The sequence below is a fragment of the Anomaloglossus baeobatrachus genome, chromosome 7 (assembly GCF_048569485.1).
Source record: "Anomaloglossus baeobatrachus isolate aAnoBae1 chromosome 7, aAnoBae1.hap1, whole genome shotgun sequence".
Classification (NCBI taxonomy): Eukaryota; Metazoa; Chordata; class Amphibia; order Anura; family Aromobatidae; genus Anomaloglossus; species Anomaloglossus baeobatrachus.
Genome location: NC_134359.1, coordinates 273,905,202 through 273,926,176, shown reverse-complemented (window position 1 = coordinate 273,926,176; position 20,975 = coordinate 273,905,202). Strand labels below are relative to the sequence as shown.

General features: G+C 50.2%; 1 protein-coding gene across 1 annotated transcript in view; it reads left to right on the top strand.

Moving 5' to 3' along the window:
* The window catches only part of LOC142246721 (uncharacterized), a 65,923-nt gene extending 45,457 nt beyond the window's left edge, over positions 1 to 20,466 (top strand). Inside the window, exon 4 of the mRNA XM_075319776.1 lies at positions 19,337 to 20,466. Coding sequence (XP_075175891.1) covers positions 19,337 to 20,427 — 1,091 coding nt within the window. The 3' untranslated portion in view covers positions 20,428 to 20,466. The remainder of the gene's footprint in view (positions 1 to 19,336) is intronic.
* Positions 20,467 to 20,975: the final 509 nt, after the last annotated feature.

Here is a 20,975-nt window from a genome sequence, read left to right as displayed (position 1 = left end):
GATGTTCCTCGCTCCTGCTGCTTCACACACAGCGATGTGTGCTGCCGCAGGAACGAGAAAAACATCATAACATCGGTCGTTCCGAAATTATGGAAATGACCGACGCTACACAGATCGCCGATTTACGACGCTTTTGTGTTTATCACGTCACACTAGAAAAGATCTGCCTATATCCACATTTTCCTATCTTACCCCCCTCCTCTCTACGAACCACAGCGATCGCAAATCTTCATCTCGTTCTCCTATTCCGATGGGAGAGGAGCGAGTGGTTCGATTTTTTTATTACCTCATGTTGCGTAACCTCAGCATATCCAGTGCAGAATCAACCACCATCTTGGTATCGAGATCCATCTACGGAAAAACTCAAAATCTGCATTAGCAATGGGCTCATCTGAGACATTCAAAACCTGACAATTCCTGTTACATCAGAGCAATCATGAGCTATATGTCTGTCTGCTGTATCCTTCATTACGATAAAAATATAAAGACAACTTAATAAAAAAATCTCAATCGATGAGCAAATTAAAAACTTAAAAATAAGTGTGACTTTCCACATCAACTTTCCCCCCTTTTTGAATCTATTATCCAAAGCATAATTAGATTCAAAAGGTGTGTGGCCCCGGAGCTCTACATTTAGGCATGAAAGTCACATTGTGTCAATTGTACCTAACGGGGAACACTATAAATATTGTGTTATGTGTAACCTTATAATGGGAAACTATTTCAATGGCTTTTCAACCTTCGCTTGAACCACAGAAATCTGCATTACAATCTTTCTTTCTATCCGGCGGCAGGCGGTCCGCTCGGTGAACCCGTCTGCTGGAGTGCCTGAGTCCCACACCGATGACGTTGCGGGGCGTGCGCACTTCTCGTGCGTGCGCCTCGCGACTAGCCCCGCTAATTTCCTCCTGGTTCCTGACCGAGGTGGCTACACGCTAGTACTGTCCCTCTGGCAGCGTGGACCCGCGGTCGATAGCTATGACGTCACGGGGCTTGCGCACTTCTCATGCGCGTGCATCGCGACTAGCCCTGCTGACTTCCACCCAGCTCCCGACCGCGGCGGCTGAGTCCCACACCGATGACGTCGCGGGGCGTGCGCACGTCTCGTGCATACGCCTCGCGACTAACCCCGCTAATTTCCTCTCGGTTTCCGACCGCGGTGGCTACACGCCACTACTGTCCCTCTGGCAGCGCTGACCTGCGGTCGGCAGCTATTAACCCCCATGTATCACCAACTCATGAAGATCCCTCACCCCCTCCGAGCTCCTCACTCCCTCCCAGCTTCCGGCCGTGGCTGCCACACTCAGACACTGTCCCTCTAGCAATGTGGAGCCGCGGCCGGTATTAGTTAACCCCTGCCTCCCTGAACCGCTAGTTAAACAGCCACCACCGTCACTAAGAATAACAGGGGGGCAACATGTCTGCGGAACCTCGTTCATAGAGGGGTATGCAGGCATGGTGCAGCCCTAACCCCCCCCCCCCCTCAGTTTCTCCAGCAGGATGCACCCCTGGGTGCTGGGGCAGTAATAAGCCCTTCTGGCCCCTTTGCTCAGTTGCAGCGCCTCACCTTGCCATCTTTGGTGCAGGGGGCTGCAGGTGTGCACCCTGCCGTGTCTGCCCCTCCCCCACCTGCACAAGCCTCATCTGCTCGATTATTAGCCCCACCTCCCCCTTGTCCACCTGCCCCGGCTTGTCAAGCCCCTGATATTCATGCTCCAACACAGGCGGGTGCTGGACCCCCGGCCCGCGGTCGTAGCTGCCGTGTGCGCGGTATCCACTCTGCCTCGCTCTCCTCCGGTGTCTCCCCTTCGCAACCCTGACCTACGCAGACACTCTGCAGGTGTACACCCTGCAGTGTCTGCCCCTTCTCCACCTGCGCAAGCCCCATTTGCTCCTGTTTCACCACAAGCGGTTGCTGGATCCTCGGCCCGCGGTCGTGGGCGCGGTAACCACTCCGCCTTGTTCTCCTCAGCATCAACCCCTCGCAGCCCTGACCACAGACGCTCTGCTGGATCACATGGCAGACGTAGCCACCATTCCTCCCGTCGTTCCAGATTCTCTCGGAGGAGCCGCCATTCACGTTCATTGAGGTGGCGTTCTCCTTCCACTACACCGGATTCCTCAAATACATCAGTTGTGCCCCATGGGCATCATCGCCGTCTTTGCCGACCTCTTCAGAGGGAGACGGTTGTTGATCCTCTCCAGGAGCCTGCTGTCGCTCCACTTCCGGATGCTGGTGAGTACCAATACTTGGGGGCGTGGGGGGGGTAGTGCGGGCATGGCAGCGACTATTCAGACACTGTTAGCTAATTTACGGGTGGGGAGGGGATACTAGTTAACCCTTCTTTAGCTGGTCAACCACCTACACAGTCTGACCCCCCGCATTGTGCTGACATTCATAGAGACGCTTTCTTTTGCGGCATTGCCCCTTTGGGATCCCATTTGGATGCTGAGACCGTCCGAAAAATATGGGCGAATGATTATGTTGATATATGGTCTTTAGTTTCGACCGATCAATATACAGTTGACAGGGAATGGAGCTCATCTGATCGTCCTTTCGAGAGGAGGCCAAAAGTGGCTAAGTCCATTAACAACTGGCTTCAGGCATTTTTTGTTATGGGATGTGTCATGGGACAGAAGCACCCCGTGCGCTGTTCTGAGATGTTTATATATCTCGACACCATTTATAATTCCTACAAGTCACATGGGGGATCAGCTTGGTGGCATTACGACGAGGATTTTCATCGTCGTTTGCCTCTTCAACCCTAGTTGGGTTGGGGAGTGAAAGCTACGGACACTTGGCTGCGTTTAATGCTGGCCCAGAAGGCTTAAGACCCCCTTCACCCTAGCTCCTCTGCCGCCTCCAGCTCAGTGGCCGTTCGTAGACTCTGCACGTATTTGTTATTTAATGAAGGCCACTGCCGCTTCTTTGGCCTATGTAAATTCAGGCATGAGTGCTCCGCTTGTGGCGGAGCACATGCAGCAACCCAGTGCCTTAGTTTGTCCGCAAAATTTCCAGCGAAACCATCAAACATGCTGGATAAGGACGCCAGTGGTCGTTCTCGCGATGGGACCGTGGCTCAATCGGTACCCCAATAAAGAGGCGGTTGCTTAGCTGCGCTTTGGTTTTACTTTTGGTTACCGTTCTTGGGGATTGAAATTGATCTAAAGCTATGATTTTTTTGTCTCCCACCTGACGAAGATTGCTTTATTTCCCAGAGTTTTTTTGGATCTGTACATAGCGTCACATGGTGGCAATTGATTGTGCGCGTAATTTTGTTTGCCCATTTTTTTAATTGGTTCTTATGCTTTTTTTCCTTTCGCTTGGCCTTTTTTTGGCGCTTTGCGAATCGGTGAGTAGTTTGTTTTTTGCAAAGCCCAGTTCCGGTGGTCTTCGGGCGGTTTGCGTGTTTGGGTTGGTAAGTCCAGGAACGTATCCGTCCGGCAAGTATTGCTTTGGTTAACAACTATATGCGGTTCTCGGCTCCGGTGTTTCCTTATACCTCTAGAGGATACTCCCTAGCTGTCAAACGTTCCAGTTCTTGTTCCTTTTTTCGTCAGTGTCTTTGGTTTTCTCGGCCTAACCCTTTCGAGTTTTTGGTACACATTCTTTTAGGATGGTTGCTGCTACCGAGGCTGCATGGGCTGGTTTGCCAACCCAGATTTTCAACACATCGGTAGTGGCGTTCCCCTTGTTTTGTGCGTTATGGTAGACTTCATTTATTGCTTCACTAATTTTGTCATTTCTTCATAGGCGGTGCGGTATCGCCCAAGCTTTTCGTATTCGGTGATGAGCTCTGTTCCTGTCCCATGAGGTCCGACGTGGTAAAACTCCATCAGGGGGGGCGTGGCCTGGACATGGTGGCGTGAGGAGGCTTCCCTGCAGAGATCCTGCACCCGCCGCCTAATTTTATTACACTCGGCCTCACCGCTGCTGAATGCCTCCCAAAAAGAAGCCCCAGGGGGCACCTACCGCTGTGGCTGGATCCGTGACTCCAAGAGTGGGAGGGAGGATGGAGCGATTCTTCCCCGGGCCCTCACCTGACATGAAGCATGTGGCGGGCAGCAACAAGATGGCGCAGGCTCCCGCGCGGCGTCCTCCTGGAGGGGAATTCCCAGAAGCAGCGAGACTGCAGACGCCGGCGGTGCGAGACTCCGGGAGGAAGCGGGGCCGCGAGCTGAAGTGGAGGTGAGGACTTCGCCGTCGGGGAGAGGCAGCACAACGGAGAAGCTCCACAGCGGTGACCACAAGGCAGCCATGGGGGAGGCAAGGCCCCACGTGGGGGAAGGTGAGGAGACCCGGAGGGGCGGGGGGGGCCCTGAACGGGGGGACACTCTCGGAGATGCAGCCCCTGATACAGCAGAGCCCTGTGAGGGAGTGCAGCCCTCTGTCCTCACTCGAGGGGACTTCAGAAAATGACATCCTAGCCATCTTCCTCCCTGTGGAGGGGCCCTCCCTGGGCAGCTCAGCTCTCTCCTCACTACATGCGTGCCCTTCATATAACGTCCCAGAGCTTCAGCCACTGAGAGACCTCATACTGGTACTCCCAAGCAAGAGTGATCTCGATGCAGTAGTAAGCAGAATTGAGCAGTCCCACCAAGAAGTCATTTCCTCAGTGAAGGAGGAGATAGGTGCCCTAGATAATAGAGTCACGGCCACTGAACAGGCCCAGGAGTCTTTGGAAAGCAGAGTTTCACGGCTGGAAAAAGAATGTGAGTCTTATAACACCTGGTTCAAGGACATGGCATTACTTCTGGATGATCAAGAGAATAGAGGCCATCGCAACAATATAAGGTTAAAAGGTATCCCAGAGGACTGGCCTCCAGAGTCACTTCGCTCTAAAGTGCAAGAAATATTCAACAAGGTTGCCGCCAGACCACTGGATGCCACATACTTATGTGACAGAGTACACAGAGTTGCCAGGGCCACTCAAGGAGCCACATCCTCTTCTGCAAGAGACGTTCTTTGCCGCTTACTTTATTTTACGGACAAGGAACAGATCCTGAGGAGAGCCTGGGAGTATGGTCCGGTGAAGATGGATGGTGCTGTTATTAAGCTTTTTCCGGACGTTTCCAGTCGCACCCTCTACATGAGGCGCCAGCTCCATCCGCTTTTGGCCAAAATCAAAGAGGTGAATGCCTCGTATCGCTGGGAGCACCCCTTCCACCTCATTATACGGAAGGGGACATCCACACTCGCGTTGAGACATCCTGCAGAGTTACCGGGACTGTGTAAATTTCTGGAACTGCCTGATCTCTCCATCCCAGATTGGCTATCATGGGAGTCCATGGGCCCCCAGATGCAGAGGAGGGGGAAGGATCCAGTTACTACGCCATCTGGTGGATGGGGATGAAGTGGCTGCACGATAATGATATTAGATATGGGCGAGGTTGTAATGTGACCATTTGCTTTGGTGAGGGGCCCCGGTCTAACATGTGGAAGGGGGGGGCTTGTGTGAAGGTTTCTTTCTCTGCCTCTCATACGGGGGTGGGGTGTGTTGGTACAGGGTTGGTGTTCTAGGGGTGAGGCCGTTAGAGTTCAAAATAAGTATCGTCTCTTGCATGTTCGCAGGAGCGGTAGTCAGTTAATCTATAGGGGGGTGGGCTCCGCACGTGTGTTCATACCCGTCCTCGTTGATTTACCCTAGTGGGCCTAGGGCTGGTCCATAGGTCTGCGAGCTCCTTGTGAGCTGTTTATCTACTTGTCCTTTCTCTCTTCTTCTTTATTATTCCTGCTGTGCTATTGTCTCCTAAATTCTCTTTGCTACATTCTATCTAGGGAGAGAGGGGGTTCTCTCACCCCTTTTCGTGATTTGGTTTCACTTGTTCTCTCCCCCTCCTTTTTCTTTTCTCTTTTCTTCTCACAGCCCTATTCAGTTTCTCCCCCTCTTTTCCCCCTCCCTACCCTTCCTCTGTTCTCCCTTTGGTGTGTTTGCCGGTCTTGTCTTTAGTGTTTTCCCGTAGCTCCACGTCATTGTCATGAAGCGGGTGTCCCAACCTAACCTAAGAGTGGGGTCCCTGAATGTCAAGGGCCTTCAAAGTCCGGAGAAACGCTCGATCCTACTAAATCTGTTGTGGAGACGGCGAATTCAGGTAATCTTTTTACAGGAAACCCATTTTTGCTTAGACAAACCATACAAGCTATCTGACAGGAGATACTCGACGGTTTATCATTCTCCATCTCCTGACCCACGGTCCAGAGGAACTGGCATCCTAATTGCGGGCTCATTGCCATTGGGAGCTGGTAGAGTCCCGCACGGACAATGATGGGAGATTGATTATGATAAAGGGTCGTGTCCAGTCCCAGGCCTTCACTTTCGCGGCCCTTTACCTACCCAACACGTGTCAGTGCTCTTCCCTATTGCGATACCTGACCATCTTAACGAACAAGGGGGGGACAGGGCTGCACAGCTGAATCAGTAATAAAATGTTAAAGAGAGGTGAGGGTGCACACCTACTAGTAAACTGTCATAGGAAGAGTTAGGCCGGTTTCACACATCCGGCTTTTCGCCAGTTTGCCGGATCCGGCGCTCTCCCGTACAGACAATACAGTACAGTGACAGCGCTGTAACTTCCGGGTCACATGCGCTGGTCACATGACAGCATGTGACCGGCGCTTGTTGCGCTGTCACTGTACTGTAGTCACTGTATGGGAGAGCGCCGGATCCGGCAAACCGGCGAAAAGCCGGATGTGTGAAACCGGCCTAAGAAGTAGGCATAGAGCACTCAACTCACCAGGTAGTATACAAATAAGCAAAATATTTATTATAGAAATATGAGTGCAAAAAAACACCATTAAAGACAATTAAAAACACCAGGACACCTGTCCCATGAACCAAGCAGTAAAGTGCAGATGCAAGGCACACAAATACATGTAATGGCAGTATAATAGTAGTATATAATTGGCAAATACAAAGTATCAAGACCTGTAAAAAAAACACAAGGGATTTCCTGAGGCAGGTAAAAGCCCCTAACATACAGGTCAGACAACAGAAATAATTTACCAAAGGAGGTCCATAAGCCAATAGCCACCTAAGTAGGGTCAAAAAATTAAATCATGGGGTGTCAAGAGAAATGCCCAAACCCTACGCGTGTCGCTCTCATCACAAGAGCTTTATCAGGGGAAGGTGAAGCTGATGAAGCTCTTGTGATGAGAGCGAAACGCGTAGGGTTTGGGCATTTCTCTTGACACCCCATGACTTAATTTCTATAATAAATATTTTGCTTATTTCTATACTACCTGGTGAGTTGAGTGCTATATGCCTATTTCTTCCTCTTCCTATGACCTGACCATCTTAGACGAGTTCTCAGAGGGCACATTGATAATGGGAGGGGACTTCAATTTTGTAATGGATCCAGTAGTACAGGGTTCCCCAACTCCAGTCCTCGAGGGCCGCCAACAGTGCATGTTTTCAGGATTTCCTTAGGGTGGTTTCACACATCCGGCTTTTCGCCGGTTTGCCGGATCCGGCGCTCTCCCATACAGTGACTACAGTACAGTGACAGCGCAACAAGCGCTGGTCACATGCTGTCATGTGACCGAAGCATGTGACCCGGAAGTTACAGCGCTGTCACTGTACTGTATTGTCTGTACGGGAGAGCGCCGGATCCGGCAAACCGGCGAAAAGCCGGATGTGTGAAACCACCCTTAGCATTGCATGGGTGTTGGAATCATCAACTGTGCAGGTGATTAAATTATCACATGTGCAATACTAAGGAATTCCTGAAAACATGCCCTGTTGGCGGCCCTTGAGGACTGGAATTGGGGATGCATGCAGTAGTGGATACCTCGAGGGGGGTTTCTACCATGCCTAAGGCCGCCCATAAGCGGATCAAACAGGGTCTGCACGAGCACCAGCTAATTGATGCGTGGCGGTTGCAGCATCCGGCAGACAGGGACTTTACATTTTACTCTCCGGTCCATGATTCCTACTCGAGACTGATTATTTCTTTCTCAAGCACAGGGACCTCCATTGTCTGCTGGATAGTGAAATAGATGAGATCGTTTTCTCCGACCACGCTTTGATTATCCTTAATGTTTCCCTGTCGTGCCCGATTGTCAAACACGGGCAGTGGATATTGAACACCTCGCTTTTGGGTGATCAGGTGACCATGCAGGAGGTACAGTTGGCAGTTTAACAATATTTCGACCTTTGCTCGGGGGGAGACACCACACCCGCTGTAACGTGGGAAGCACACAAATGCGTAGTGAGAGGGCTGTTTATTAAACATGGAGCGCGTCTAAAGCGGGAGAGGAACTCTGAGATAGAATCTCTAATAGCGGACATCCACGCCCTGGAGATTATCCACAAAGACCGGTTAGACGACGGCGCCAAAACCCTTCTTTTCCAAAAAAGAGAGCAACTGAAATCACTGCTGTCTAACAAAGCCAAGGCCTCGTTGGCAAGATGCTGGAGGCATTTCTATGAATTTGGAAACAAAAACAGCAGGACTTTGGCCAGGGCATTACTAGCTCAACGGTCAAAGGGATATATACCCCACATACAGAGGCAGTCGGGGGAGAGGGCCACACTTCCGGGCGACATAGCTTCAGCATTTAGGGACTTTTACTCGGCCCTATATTCGATTGACGATACCCTGACAGATGAAGCTAGGAAGGCAGCTAGGGAACGCATACAGGAATACATAAGATCCTCGGGCCTCCCGAGACTCAAACCGGAGGACATAGAAATGCTGGAGGCGCCGGTATCTGAAACAGATAGGAATAACGTTTGGAACACCATTCTAAGTCTGAACTGGGTGCAAAAACCTAAAAAAACATCACTATGGGGAGATAAGGTATGCACACCAGTGACTATGTAAGGGGAATACATGAAATAGCAGAAACTGCTGTGTGAATACTGACATGAAAAATCCAATAGCTATATGCAAGAGTGAATATGTGAAAAATGGAATCTGCATTACTGCCATGAACATATGAATCAAGAGAAATTTAGCTACTGAATTGATCAATGCAATAGAGCCCCAACACTACGCCAAAGTATTTCTCTACATTGGGGTCCCTAGCTTGTGTGTGTCCTCTCATGCAGTTAAAAAACCTACCGTGTATGGGAAGCTGAGACCCAGGCTATTTATACGTATGATATGGATTGGCAATAGGTGTGGTTGGGGAGGGTTCACAAACGAAAAAATACTAACAAATAGGAATAACGTTTGGAACACCATTCTAAGTCTGAACTGGGTGCAAAAACCTAAAAAAACATCACTATGAAATACTTTGGCGTAGTGTTGGGGCTCTATTGCATTGATCAATTCAGTAGCTAAATTTCTCTTGATTCATATGTTCATGGCAGTAATGCAGATTCCATTTCACATATTCACTCTTGCATATAGCTATTGGATTTTTCAAGTCAGTATTCACAGAGCAGTTTCTGCTATTTCATGTATTCCCCTTACATAGTCACTGGTGTGCATACCTTATTTCCCCATAGGTATCTGAAACAGAACTCGCCACGGTTCTAAAGAATTCCCCCGCGGGCAAGGCACCGGACCCGGATGGCCTTCCGCTGTCCTATTATAAGAGGTTAGGCCCTCTCCTATTCCCATACTTTCTGGCAACATTTAATAATATCCCAACATGTACATCCTCCCCAATACCCAGGGATTCACTAGCGTCTAATATTGTGGTCATACACAAGGAGGGAAGGGATCCCACCTGTTGCGCCAGCTACCGTCCAATTTCCCTGCTCAATGTGGATTTAAAATTGTTTTCTAAGATTCTGGCCGATCGTCTATCCCCTCTGCTGAGGGGCATAGTTCATTCTGATCAAGCCGCCTTCATGTTGGGCAGGGAGGCTAGAGACAACACTACGAGGGCCATAAATCTGATTCACAGGGCTAGGACAGATGGGGGTTCTCTTATGCTGTTGTCAACGGACGCCGACAAGGCGTTCGACCGAGTCGGTTGGATGTTTCTGGAATGGAGTCCTTGCCTCTCTGGGACTGGGTGGCAACATGCTCAGATGGATAGGTTCTCTTTATAGCTCACCGTCGGCAAGCATACGGGTAATGGGGTGCTGTCGGAGAGATTCCCTATTGCCAATGGCATGCGGCAGGGTTGCCCGCTTTCCCCACTTATTTTTATCCTCACATTAGAGCCCCTGCTGCGACACATTTGTCAAAATTAGAACATCAGAGGGCCTAAGATAGGCAGCACGAATCACAAGATAGCGGCCTTTGCGGATGATCTACTAATTTTCATCACAGACCCAACTACTTCGCTTCCTGCGCTAATGCAGGAATTTAAAAGATACTCCAATCTGTCCAATTTCAAGATTAACTTGTCTAAGTCGGAGGCATTAAGCGTAAACCTCCCATCTGGGGTGGTCTCGCAGTTGCGGGGAGCCTTTGACCTTAAATGGGCCCCGTAATACTTGCGATACCTGGGACTCAAACTGTTAGCCGACGTGGACTCCCTATTCAAGTTGAACTTTACTCCTCTTCTTCAAAAAATTAAAGAAGATTGCCCTGGTCAAAGGGCACATTTACGCGTTTTGGAAGGTGCGCGATTTTCAAGATGAATATCTTCCCAAGATTGTTGTACCTCCTCCAGACCTTGCCCATCGGGATCCCTGCGTCCTTTTTTAGAGAAGTTTCTTCTCTGCAATCGGGGTTTTTGTGGGCAAACAAGCCAGCGAGGTTGGCGCGGTCGCTGCTGTGTAGACCTAGGACCCGGGGTGGGCTGGGCCTCCCAGATTTCAAGGCATATTATGTGGCCATCCACTTAGCTACAGTGGTGGACTGGTGCAGGCACTCTACTGTCAAATCCTGGGTGTCGGTGGAGCAGAGCTTCACGAATATTCCACTGGCGGCGCTCCCATGGGTGATCTCCCCAACGGGTACAGAACTCAAGGCCCACCCCACGATTAGCGCCACGTTATCCTGCTGTACTCATGAGGAGGTCCGGAGATCCCTAATTTCCATACCCTCTCCCCTCTCCCCAACCATCGGTTCCCCAGATTTCTCCCCAGGTCTTTCTGACCTGGTGTTTCATCTGTGGATTTCTAGAAATATGTTCCGAGCACAACAAATTGGAGTTGGAGGACACTGGCTAACGACGGAGGAACTTCGGAACTGCATGGTCCCCTGTCCTCTGGGCTTGTGGTGTTCTATGCAGCTTCGACACTTTCTACGTTCTCTACCAGACTATAGTCAGTTTACCAGACCCCTCACCGACTTCGAGAAGTTATGCATGGAGGGGGGGACCCTCAGACACTCACTGGCTATCTCACATACTGTGCTAACTAACTCTTCAGATTTACCTCCTCCTAGATTCCTCTTTCAGTGGGAGTCGGACTTGGGCATCACTCTCTCTGCCGTACAGAGAAACAAGGTGCTGTCTCTTGCCCATAAGTCATCTATTAGTTCGAAACTCCAGGAAGCCAACTACAAATGCCTATCCCGATGGTATAGGGTCCCAACTAAACGCCACAGAATATTCCCAGCAGTAGACTCTAACTGTTGGAGATGTGGTGCAGGAGAGGGAGACTTTTTACATATATTTTGGACGTGCCCCGGGCTGCAGCAGTTTTGGGAAGGTGTACGGGGAGTGATCAGGCATGTGACTGGATACACACAGACCCTGGGCCCGTAATTGTTCCTGCTCCAATTATCTGAGTCCTCTGTCCGTGCATATAAAGGGTCTCTGTTAAGTTTCCTGGTGATGGCTGCTAGGTCTTGTATCCCTTTGGGGTGGAGATCCTCTTCCCCGCCGAAGTTATCAGGGTGGGCAAACAGGGTGAACGACCTGATGTACATGGAGGACCTGACGGCGTCTCTCCACGACAGATATGAGGCCTTTTATAAAACTTGGTATTCTTGGATCGAATTTAAATACTCTAACGATTACGGCACATGGATACCTCCCGAATGAGGGAGGACCTATTGGTTCTGTGAGACGGTAGTGACCTGAGAGGGGGAACCCTGCTTTGTGTTCGTTTTTGTCCTAGTATGTTCTCCTCCCCATCCCCCTTTTCCTTTCGTGTCTTCTTCTTCGACTTGTTGCTTGTTTCATCACTCCTAATAGACTCTTAACTTTCTTCTTCTATCTTTCACTTTCTCTGGTAATCCCGTATCAAAAATATTGGGTAAACATGGAGGGGTCAAGGTGTTGGAATTTTCATGTACTGTTGGCAGACGGTTATACAAATGACGTACAATGGATGTGAAATGCAATATATTTTCCTCAGTTTGGAATGATTCCATGTTTAAGGTTAAATAAAGAATTAAAAAAAAAAACTCCATCAGGGACAGGCAGCTATTTTATTTGGCCTTCAAGATGGCATTGAGCAGGCCCTCTTTTTTTATGGGTGGGGGTCGGAGTGCAGCCTAGCGACTTTTGCTCCTCCGTGGCGGTCAGTGGTTGAAAATGGTGGATGTTAAGCGAAGGCTGATTGCGCCGGGAGTCCGGCCTGGCATTACTCCTCGTTTGAAATGGTATATCCAGTTGGATAATTACAACGGTTAATTTTAAGCTGTGACCGACCCCAACCCAACAAAAGATGAGAGTTTGTGTAAATATTTGGTTATCTCTCCAATAAAGTTGATTTGGTTTACTATTGTGTGTTTTGTTTGGGCATGGGAGATTGGTGCAGTGGTGGGGTCTCGGTAGTCTAGATTATAAGAGAAAGCAGAAAATTCCCTGGCTTTATCCAGTCACTTCTCAGAGAGAGACGTCTGATACAACCCTCTACTGTCCCTGAAGGCTGAAAGAGACCGGCTGCAGGGAGAATATAACTGATGATATAACAAGTTTGAGGCTCATTAACTTTCATTTTGATGTATACTGATGGTTTTTCTGTTCTCTTATGCATTTTTATGTTGCAGAACATTCTCTATTTACACAAAGGGATACGTTGCCAACAACGATAATCTTTACGCCGGTATAAAATAACCGATCAATGACAAATGTTTTATTGTTTGACATGTGATGTTTTCACTGAGCAGTGATCAGTAATCCACATTATTACAATTGATTTCCTAGCCAATCATCACATTTTCTTAATGACACTTTAGACAGTTATTAATAGAACTAGATGGTGGCCCGATTCTAACGCATCGGGTATTCTAGAATTTATTGTGTAGTTAATGTATGATTTTTGTTATATATATAAATGTTGTTGTATGTAGTTGCCAAGTGTTTGCGTAGGGCGCTGTAAATGTTCTGGGTGTTGTCTGGGTATGGGGGTGTGTGAGAGCGGTGTTGTTTGTGTGTTGCGTTGTGTGTGTTGCGTTGTTTGTGGAGCGCTATTTGTCTGCATTGTTGTGTGTGTGTGTGTTGCGCGGTTTATGTGGGTGTGTGTGTTTTGGGGGAGGTATGTATTGTGCAGTGTGTGTGTTGCGCGGTGTGTGCGTATATTTGTGTGTGCGGCGTTGTGTGTGTGGGTCTGTGTAGGCCGGTGTTTGTGGTTCCCAGTGTGTGTGTGGTCTGTTGTGTGTGGTGTGTGTGTGGCGGTGAGTCTGTGTTTGTTTTGGGGGGAGGTGTGCACCCCCCATCGTGCTCCATCCCCCATGCTGCGCACCCCCATCGTGCTCCATCCCCATGCTGCGCACCCCCCATCATGCTCCATACTCCATTCTGCGCACCCCTATCGTGCTTCATCACCCTATGCTGCGCACCTCCCTATCGTGCTTCATCCCCCATGATACTCACCCCTCAGAGAGGAGTATAATAGGAGGAATATAATGGGGGGAGTAGTCCTGGGGGGAGAAGAGTATAATAGGGGGAGTAGTCCTAGGGGGAGAAGAGTATAATTGGGGGGAGTAGTCCTAGGGGGAGAAGAGTATAATGGGGGAGTAGTCCTGGAGGGAGTAGAGTATAATAGGGGGAGTAGTCCTGGGGGGAGTAGAGTATAATGGGGGGAGTAGTCCTGGGGGGAGTAGTCCTGGGGGGAGTAGAGTATAATGGGGGGAGTAGTCCTGGGGGGAGTAGAGTATAATGGGGGGAGTAGTCCTGGGGGGAGTAGAGTATAATGGGGGGGAGTAGTCCTGGGGGGAGTAGATTATAATGGGGGGAGTAGTCCTGGGGGGAGTAGAGTATAATGGGGAGAGTAGTCCTGGGGGGAGTAGAGTATAATGGGGGGAGTAATCCTGGGGGGCGTAGAGTATAATGGGGGGAGTAGTCCTGGGGGGAGTAGAGTAAAACAGGGGGAGTAGTCCTAAGGGGAGAAGAGTATAATGGGGGGAGTAGTCCTGGGGGGAGTAGAGTATAATGGGGGGAGTAGTCCTGGGGGGAGTAGTCTTGGGGGGAGTAGAGTATAATGGGGGGAGTAGAGTATAATGGGCGGAGTAGAGTATAATGGGGGGGTAGTCCTGGGGGGAGAAGAGTATAATGGGGGGGAGTAGTCCTGGGGGGAGAAGAGTATAATGGGGGGAGTAGTCCTGGAGGGAGTAGAGTATAATGGGGGATTAGTCCTGGGGGAAGTAGAGTATAATGGGGGGAGTAGTCCTGGGGGGAGTAGAGTATAATGGGGGGAGTAGTCCTAGGGGGAGTAGAGTATAATGGGGGGAGTAGTCCTGGGGGGAGTAGAGTATAATAGGGGGAGTAGTCCTGGAGGGAGTAGAGTATAATGGGGGATTAGTCCTGGGGGAAGTAGAGTATAATGGGGGGAGTAGTCCTGGGGGGAGTAGAGTATAATGGGGGGAGTAGTCCTAGGGGGAGTAGAGTATAATGGGGGGAGTAGTCCTGGGGGGCGTAGAGTATAATGGGGGGAGTAGAGTATAATGGGGGGAGTAGTTCTGGAGGGAGTAGAATATAATGGGGGGAGTAGTCCCGAGGGGGGGTAGAGTATAATGGGGGGAGTAGAGTATAATGGGAGGAGTAGTCCCGGGGGGAGTAGAGTGTAATGAGGGGAGTAGTCCCGGGGGGAGTAGAGTGTAATGGGGGGAGTAGAGTGTAATGAGGGGAGTAGTCCCGGGGGGAGTAGAGTATAATGGGGGGAGTAGTCCTGGGGGGAGTAGTCCTGGGGGGAGTAGTCCTGGGGGGAGTAGAGTATAATGAGGGGAGTAGTCCTGGGGGGAGTAGAGTATAATAAGGGGGGAGTAGTCCTGGGGGGAGTAGAGTATAATAAGGGGGGAGTAGTCCTGGGGGGAGTAGAGTATAATGGGGGGGAGTAGTCCTGGGGGGAGTAGAGTATAATGAGGAGGAGTAGTCCTGGGGGAAGTAGAGTATAATGGGGGTAGTAGTCCTGGGGGGAGTAGTCCTGGGGGGAGTAGAGTATAATGGGGGGAGTAGTCCTGGGGGGAGTAGAGTATAATGGGGGGGAGTAGTCCTGGGGGGAGTAGAGTATAATGGGGGGAGTAGTCCTGGGGGGAGTAGAGTATAATGGGGGGAGTAGTCCTGGGGGGAGTAGAGTATAATGGGGGGGAGTTGTCCTGGGGGGAGTAGAGTATAATGGGGGGAGTAGTCCTGGGGGGAGTAGAGTATAATGGGGGGAGTAGAGTATAATGGGGGGAGTAGTTCTGGAGGGAGTAGAGTATAATGGGGGGGAGTAGTCCTGGGGGGAGTAGCGTATAATGGGGGGAGTAGTCCTGGGGGAAGTAGAGTATAATGGGGGGAGTAGTCCTGGGGGGAGTAGTTCTGGGGGGAGTAGAGTATAATGGGGGGAGTAGTCCTGGGGGGAGTAGAGTATAATGGGGGGGAGTAGTCCTGGGGGGAGTAGAGTATAATGGGGGGGAGTAGTCCTGGGGGGAGTAGAGTATAATGGGGGGGAGTAGTCCTGGGGGAAGTAGAGTATAATGGGGGTAGTAGTCCTGGGGGGAGTAGAGTATAATGGGGGGAGTAGAGTATAATGGGGGGAGTAGTCCTGGGGGGAGTAGAGTATAATGGGGGGAGTAGTCCTGGGGGGAGTAGAGTATAATGGGGGGAGTAGTCCTGGGGGGAGTAGAGTATAATGGGGGGAGTAGTCCTGGGGGGAGTAGAGTATAATGGGGGGAGTAGTTCTGGAGGGAGTAGAATATAATGGGGGGAGTAGAGTATAATGGGGGGGAGTCGTCCTGGGGGGAGTAGAGTATAATGGGGGGAGTAGTCCTGGGGGGAGTAGAGTATAATGGGGGGAGTAGTCCTGGGGGGAGTAGAGTATAATAAGGGGGAGTAGTCCTGGGGGGAGTAGAGTATAATAAGGGGGGAGTAGTCCTGGGGGGAGTAGAGTATAATGGGGGAGTAGAGTATAATGGGGGGGAGTAGTCCTGGGGGGAGTAGAGTATAATGGGGGGGAGTAGTCCTGGGGGGAGTAGAGTATAATGGGGGGGAGTAGTCCTGGGGGAAGTAGAGTATAATGGGGGTAGTAGTCCTGGGGGGAGTAGAGTATAATGGGGGGAGTATAATGGGGGGAGTAGAGTGTAATGAGGGGAGTAGTTCCGGGGGGAGTAGAGTATAATGGGGGGAGTAGTCCTGGGGGGAGTAGAGTATAATGGGGGGAGTAGTCCTGGGGGGAGTAGAGTATAATAAGGGGGAGTAGTCCTGGGGGGAGTAGAGTATAATAAGGGGGGAGTAGTCCTGGGGGGAGTAGAGTATAATAGGGGAGTAGAGTATAATGGGGGGGAGTAGTCCTGGGGGGAGTAGAGTATAATGGGGGGGAGTAGTCCTGGGGGGAGTAGAGTATAATGGGGGGGGAGTAGTCCTGGGGGAAGTAGAGTATAATGGGGGTAGTAGTCCTGGGGGGAGTAGAGTATAATGGGGGGAGTAGTCCTGGGGGGAGTAGAGTATAATGGGGGGAGTAGTCCTGGGGGGAGTAGAGTATAATGGGGGGAGTAGTCCTGGGGGGAGTAGAGTATAATGGGGGGAGTAGTCCTGGGGGGAGTAGAGTATAATGGGGGGAGTAGTCCTGGGGGGAGTAGAGTATAATGGGGGGAGTAGTTCTGGAGGGAGTAGAATATAATGGGGGGAGTAGTCCTGGGGGGAGTAGAGTATAATGGGGGGGAGTCGTCCTGGGGGGAGTAGAGTATAATGGGGGGAGTAGTCCTGGGGGGAGTAGAGTATAATGGGGGGGGAGTAGTCCTGGGGGGAGTAGAGTAGAATGGGGGGAGTAGTCCTGGGGGGAGTAGAGTATAATGGGGGGAGTAGTTCTGGAGGGAGTAGAGTATAATGGGGGGGAGTAGTCCTGGGGGGAGTAGAGTATAATGGGGGGAGTAGTCCTGGGGGGAGTAGTTCTGGGGGGAGTAGAGTATAATGGGGGGAGTAGTCCTGGGGGGAGTAGAGCATAATGGGGGCAGTAGTCCTGGGGGGAGTAGAGTATAATAAGGGGGGAGTAGTCCTGGGGGGAGTAGAGTATAATGGGGGGGAGTAGTCCTGGGGGGAGTAGAGTATAATGGGAGGGAGTAGTCCTGGGGGGAGTAGAGTATAATGGGGGGGGAGTAGTCCTGGGGGGAGTAGAGTATAATGGGGGGGAGTAGTCCTGGGGGAGTAGAGTATAATGGGGGGAGTAGTCCTGGGGGGAGTAGTCCTGGGGGGAGTAGAGTATAATGGGGGGGAGTAGTCCTGGGGGGAGTAGAGTATAATGGGGGGGAGTAGTCCTGGGGGGAGTAGAGTATAATAGGGGGGAGTAGTCCTGGGGGGAGTAGTCCTGGGGGGGAGTAGAGTATAATGGGGGGAGTAGTCCTGGGGGGGGTAGAGTATAATGGGGGGAGTAGTCCCGAGGGGGGGGTAGAGTATAATGGGGGGAGTAGTCCTGGGGGGAGTAGAGTATAATGGGGGGAGTAGTTCCGAGGGGGGGTAGAGTATAATGGGGGGAGTAGTTCCGAGGGGGGGTAGAGTATAATGGGGGAGTAGTCCCGAGGGGGGGGTAGAGTATAATGGGGGGAGTAGAGTGTAATGGGGGGAGTAGTCCCGAGGGGGGGTAGAGTGTAATGGGGGGAGTAGAGTGTAATGGGGGGTAGTCCCAGGGGGAGTGGAGTATAATGGGGGGTGTAGTCCCGGGGGGAGTGGAGTATAATGGGGGGAGTAGTCCCGGGGGGGAGTAGAGTATAATGGGGGGAGTAGTCCTGGGGGAAGTAGAGTATAATGGGGGGAGTAGTCCTGGGGGGAGTAGAGTATAATGGGGGGAGTAGTCCTGGGGGGAGTAGAGTATAATGGGGAGTAGAGTATAATGGGGGGAGAGTATAATGGGGGGGAGTAGTCCTGGGGGGAGTAGTCCTGGGGGGAGTAGAGTATAATGGGGGGAGTAGTCCTGGGGGGAGTAGAGTATAATGGGGGAGTAGTCCTGGGGGGAGTAGAGTATAATGGGGGGGGAGTAGTCCTGGGGGGAGTAGAGTATAATGGGGGGGGAGTAGTCCTGGGGGGAGTAGAGTATAATGGGGGGGGAGTAGTCCTGGGGGGAGTAGAGTATAATGGGGGGGGAATAGTCCTGGGGGGAGTAGAGTATAATGGGGGGAGTAGTCCTGGGGGAGTAGAGTATAATGGGGGGAGTAGTCCTGGGGGGAGTAGTCCTGGGGGGAGTAGTCCTGGGGGGGAGTAGAGTATAATGGGGGGAGTAGTCCCGAGGGGGGAGTAGTCCTGGGGGGAGTAGAGTATAATGGGGGGGAGTAGTCCCGAGGGGGGGTAGAGTATAATGGGGGGAGTAGTCCTGGGGGGAGTAGAGTATAATGGGGGAGTAGTTCCGAGGGGGGGGTAGAGTATAATGGGGGGAGTAGTCCCGAGGGGGGGTAGAGTATAATGGGGGGAGTAGTTCCGAGGGGGGGGTAGAATATAATGGGGGGAGTAGTCCCGAGGGGGGGTAGAGTATAATGGGGGGAGTAGAGTGTAATGGGGGGAGTAGTCCCGAGGGGGGGGTAGAGTGTAATGGGGGGAGTAGAGTGTAATGGGGGGGTAGTCCCAGGGGGATTGGAGTATAATGGGGGATGTAGTCCCGGGGGGAGTGGAGTATAATGGGGGGAGTAGTCCCAGGGGGAGTGGAGTATAATGGGGAGAGTGGAGTATAATGGGGGGAGTAGTCCCGGGAGGAGTGGAGTATAATGGGGGGAGTAGTCCCGGGGGGGAGTGGAGTATAATGGGGGGAGTATTCCCGGGGGGGAGTGGAGTATATAGGGGGGAGTAGTCCCGTGAGGGAGTGGAGTATAATGGGGGGAGTAGAGTATAGGTGCCCAATGCGTGCGGGGGGTGGGGCCGGGCCGAGCCGAGCGGCCAATGCGACGGTTGTCACTGTAATGACGTCATTTTGGAGCAAGACAGACAGACAGAATAAGTTAATTATGTATATAGATGTTGCATACAATTTGTATGACATTTTTTCCTTTTACTAAAATCTGTAATTTTCATATTTAGATTACTATAATTTAAGTTTATTTTGTTTAAAAATCAAATACGTTTTCTTTTTGGCAGATGGCTGTACCAGCAGCTCCGAAGGACATCTGATACCTTCATATTTTAAAGCAGATGATTGTAGCATCACACAAGATACATATGAAGAGCATGGAAACATCTCAAATATACTCTCAGTCCATCAAAGGAAAGAACTATCATCTGATTCTGTTAAAGAACTATATCCTAATCCATCAAAGACTGTTAAGCAAAACAATAGTGTCAGAAGTGTGAAAGATCAAACAGCGCACACAAGGTTGAAGACAATTTCATGCTCAGAATGTGAGAAATGTTTTACAGATAAAACGAAATTTGCTAATCATTGGAGAATTCACATAGGAGTGAAGCCATTTTCATGTTTAGAATGTGGGAAATGTTTTAGTTCCAAATCTCATCTTCTTACACATGAGAGAATTCACACAGGGGAGAAGCCATTTTCTTGCTCAGAATGTGGGAAAACTTTTACAGTTAGATCTTCTCTTCTTATACATGAGAGAATTCACACAGGGGAGAAGCCATTTTCTTGCTCAGAGTGTGGGAAATCTTTTACAGTTAGATCTGAATTTCTTACACATGAGAGAATTCATACGGGGGACAAGCCATTTTCTTGCACAGAATGTGGGAAATGTTTTATAGATAAATCTTCTCTTCATACACATGAGAAAATTCACACAGGGGAGAAGCCATTTTCATGTTCTGAATGTGGAAAATGTTTTACGAAGAAATGTTCTCTTCTTACACATGAGAGAATTCACACAGGTGAGAAGCCATTTTCTTGCTCAGAATGTGGGAAATGTTTTACAGATGGATCTGTTCTTCGTAGACATGAGAGGCTTCACACAGGGGAGAAGCCATTTTCTTGCTCAGAATGTGGGAAATGTTTTACGAAGAAGTGGAATCTTCTTACACATGTTAGAATTCACATAGGGGAGAAGCCATTTTCATGCTCAGAATGTGGGAAATGTTTTAATCAGAAATCTATTCTTGTCATACATGAGAAAATTCACACAGGGGAGAAGCCATTTTCATGTTCAGAATGTGGGAAATGTTTTCTTAGGAAATTACAACTTGTTAGACATCAAAGAACTCACACTGGGAAGAAGCCATGTTAACCCCTACAACAAATGACTATACTGCATAAAAAGAAGTTGATACATAACATTTATCTTCTGTCTACTATGTCAGCCTAAGGGTGCTTTTACACTGAGTTCCTCTCCCCCTTCAGTGGTCTTGTCGAGGATTTCATCCGAACCCCTCCCCTCTAAAAAAAATAAATGAGATTTGAACGTATGTGCTGATGGGGCCACTGAATATAATGGTGCAGATGGATTCTGTTGTGCACCATTTTCGGGGGTATATGCTTACATGAGGTTGACACCCAGATGCAGTCTACTACAGCTGGGTGTGCGCCTCCAATAGGCGTATATGCCCGAAAATGGTGCGCGACAGAGCACACTGTGATTCCGTCAGTGCATACATCAGAATCCTGTTTTGCCGGGGGTTCGGACGGAATCTCCAATAGGACCAATGAACGGGGAGAGGAATGCAGTGTGAAAGCACCCTTATCCTTCAGATGTCCTTTTATTTTGCCAAAAGGGTTAAACATTTAGCAGCATGTTTTCCAGAGAAACCGACTGATATGAGCCGGCCCGATCAAGTG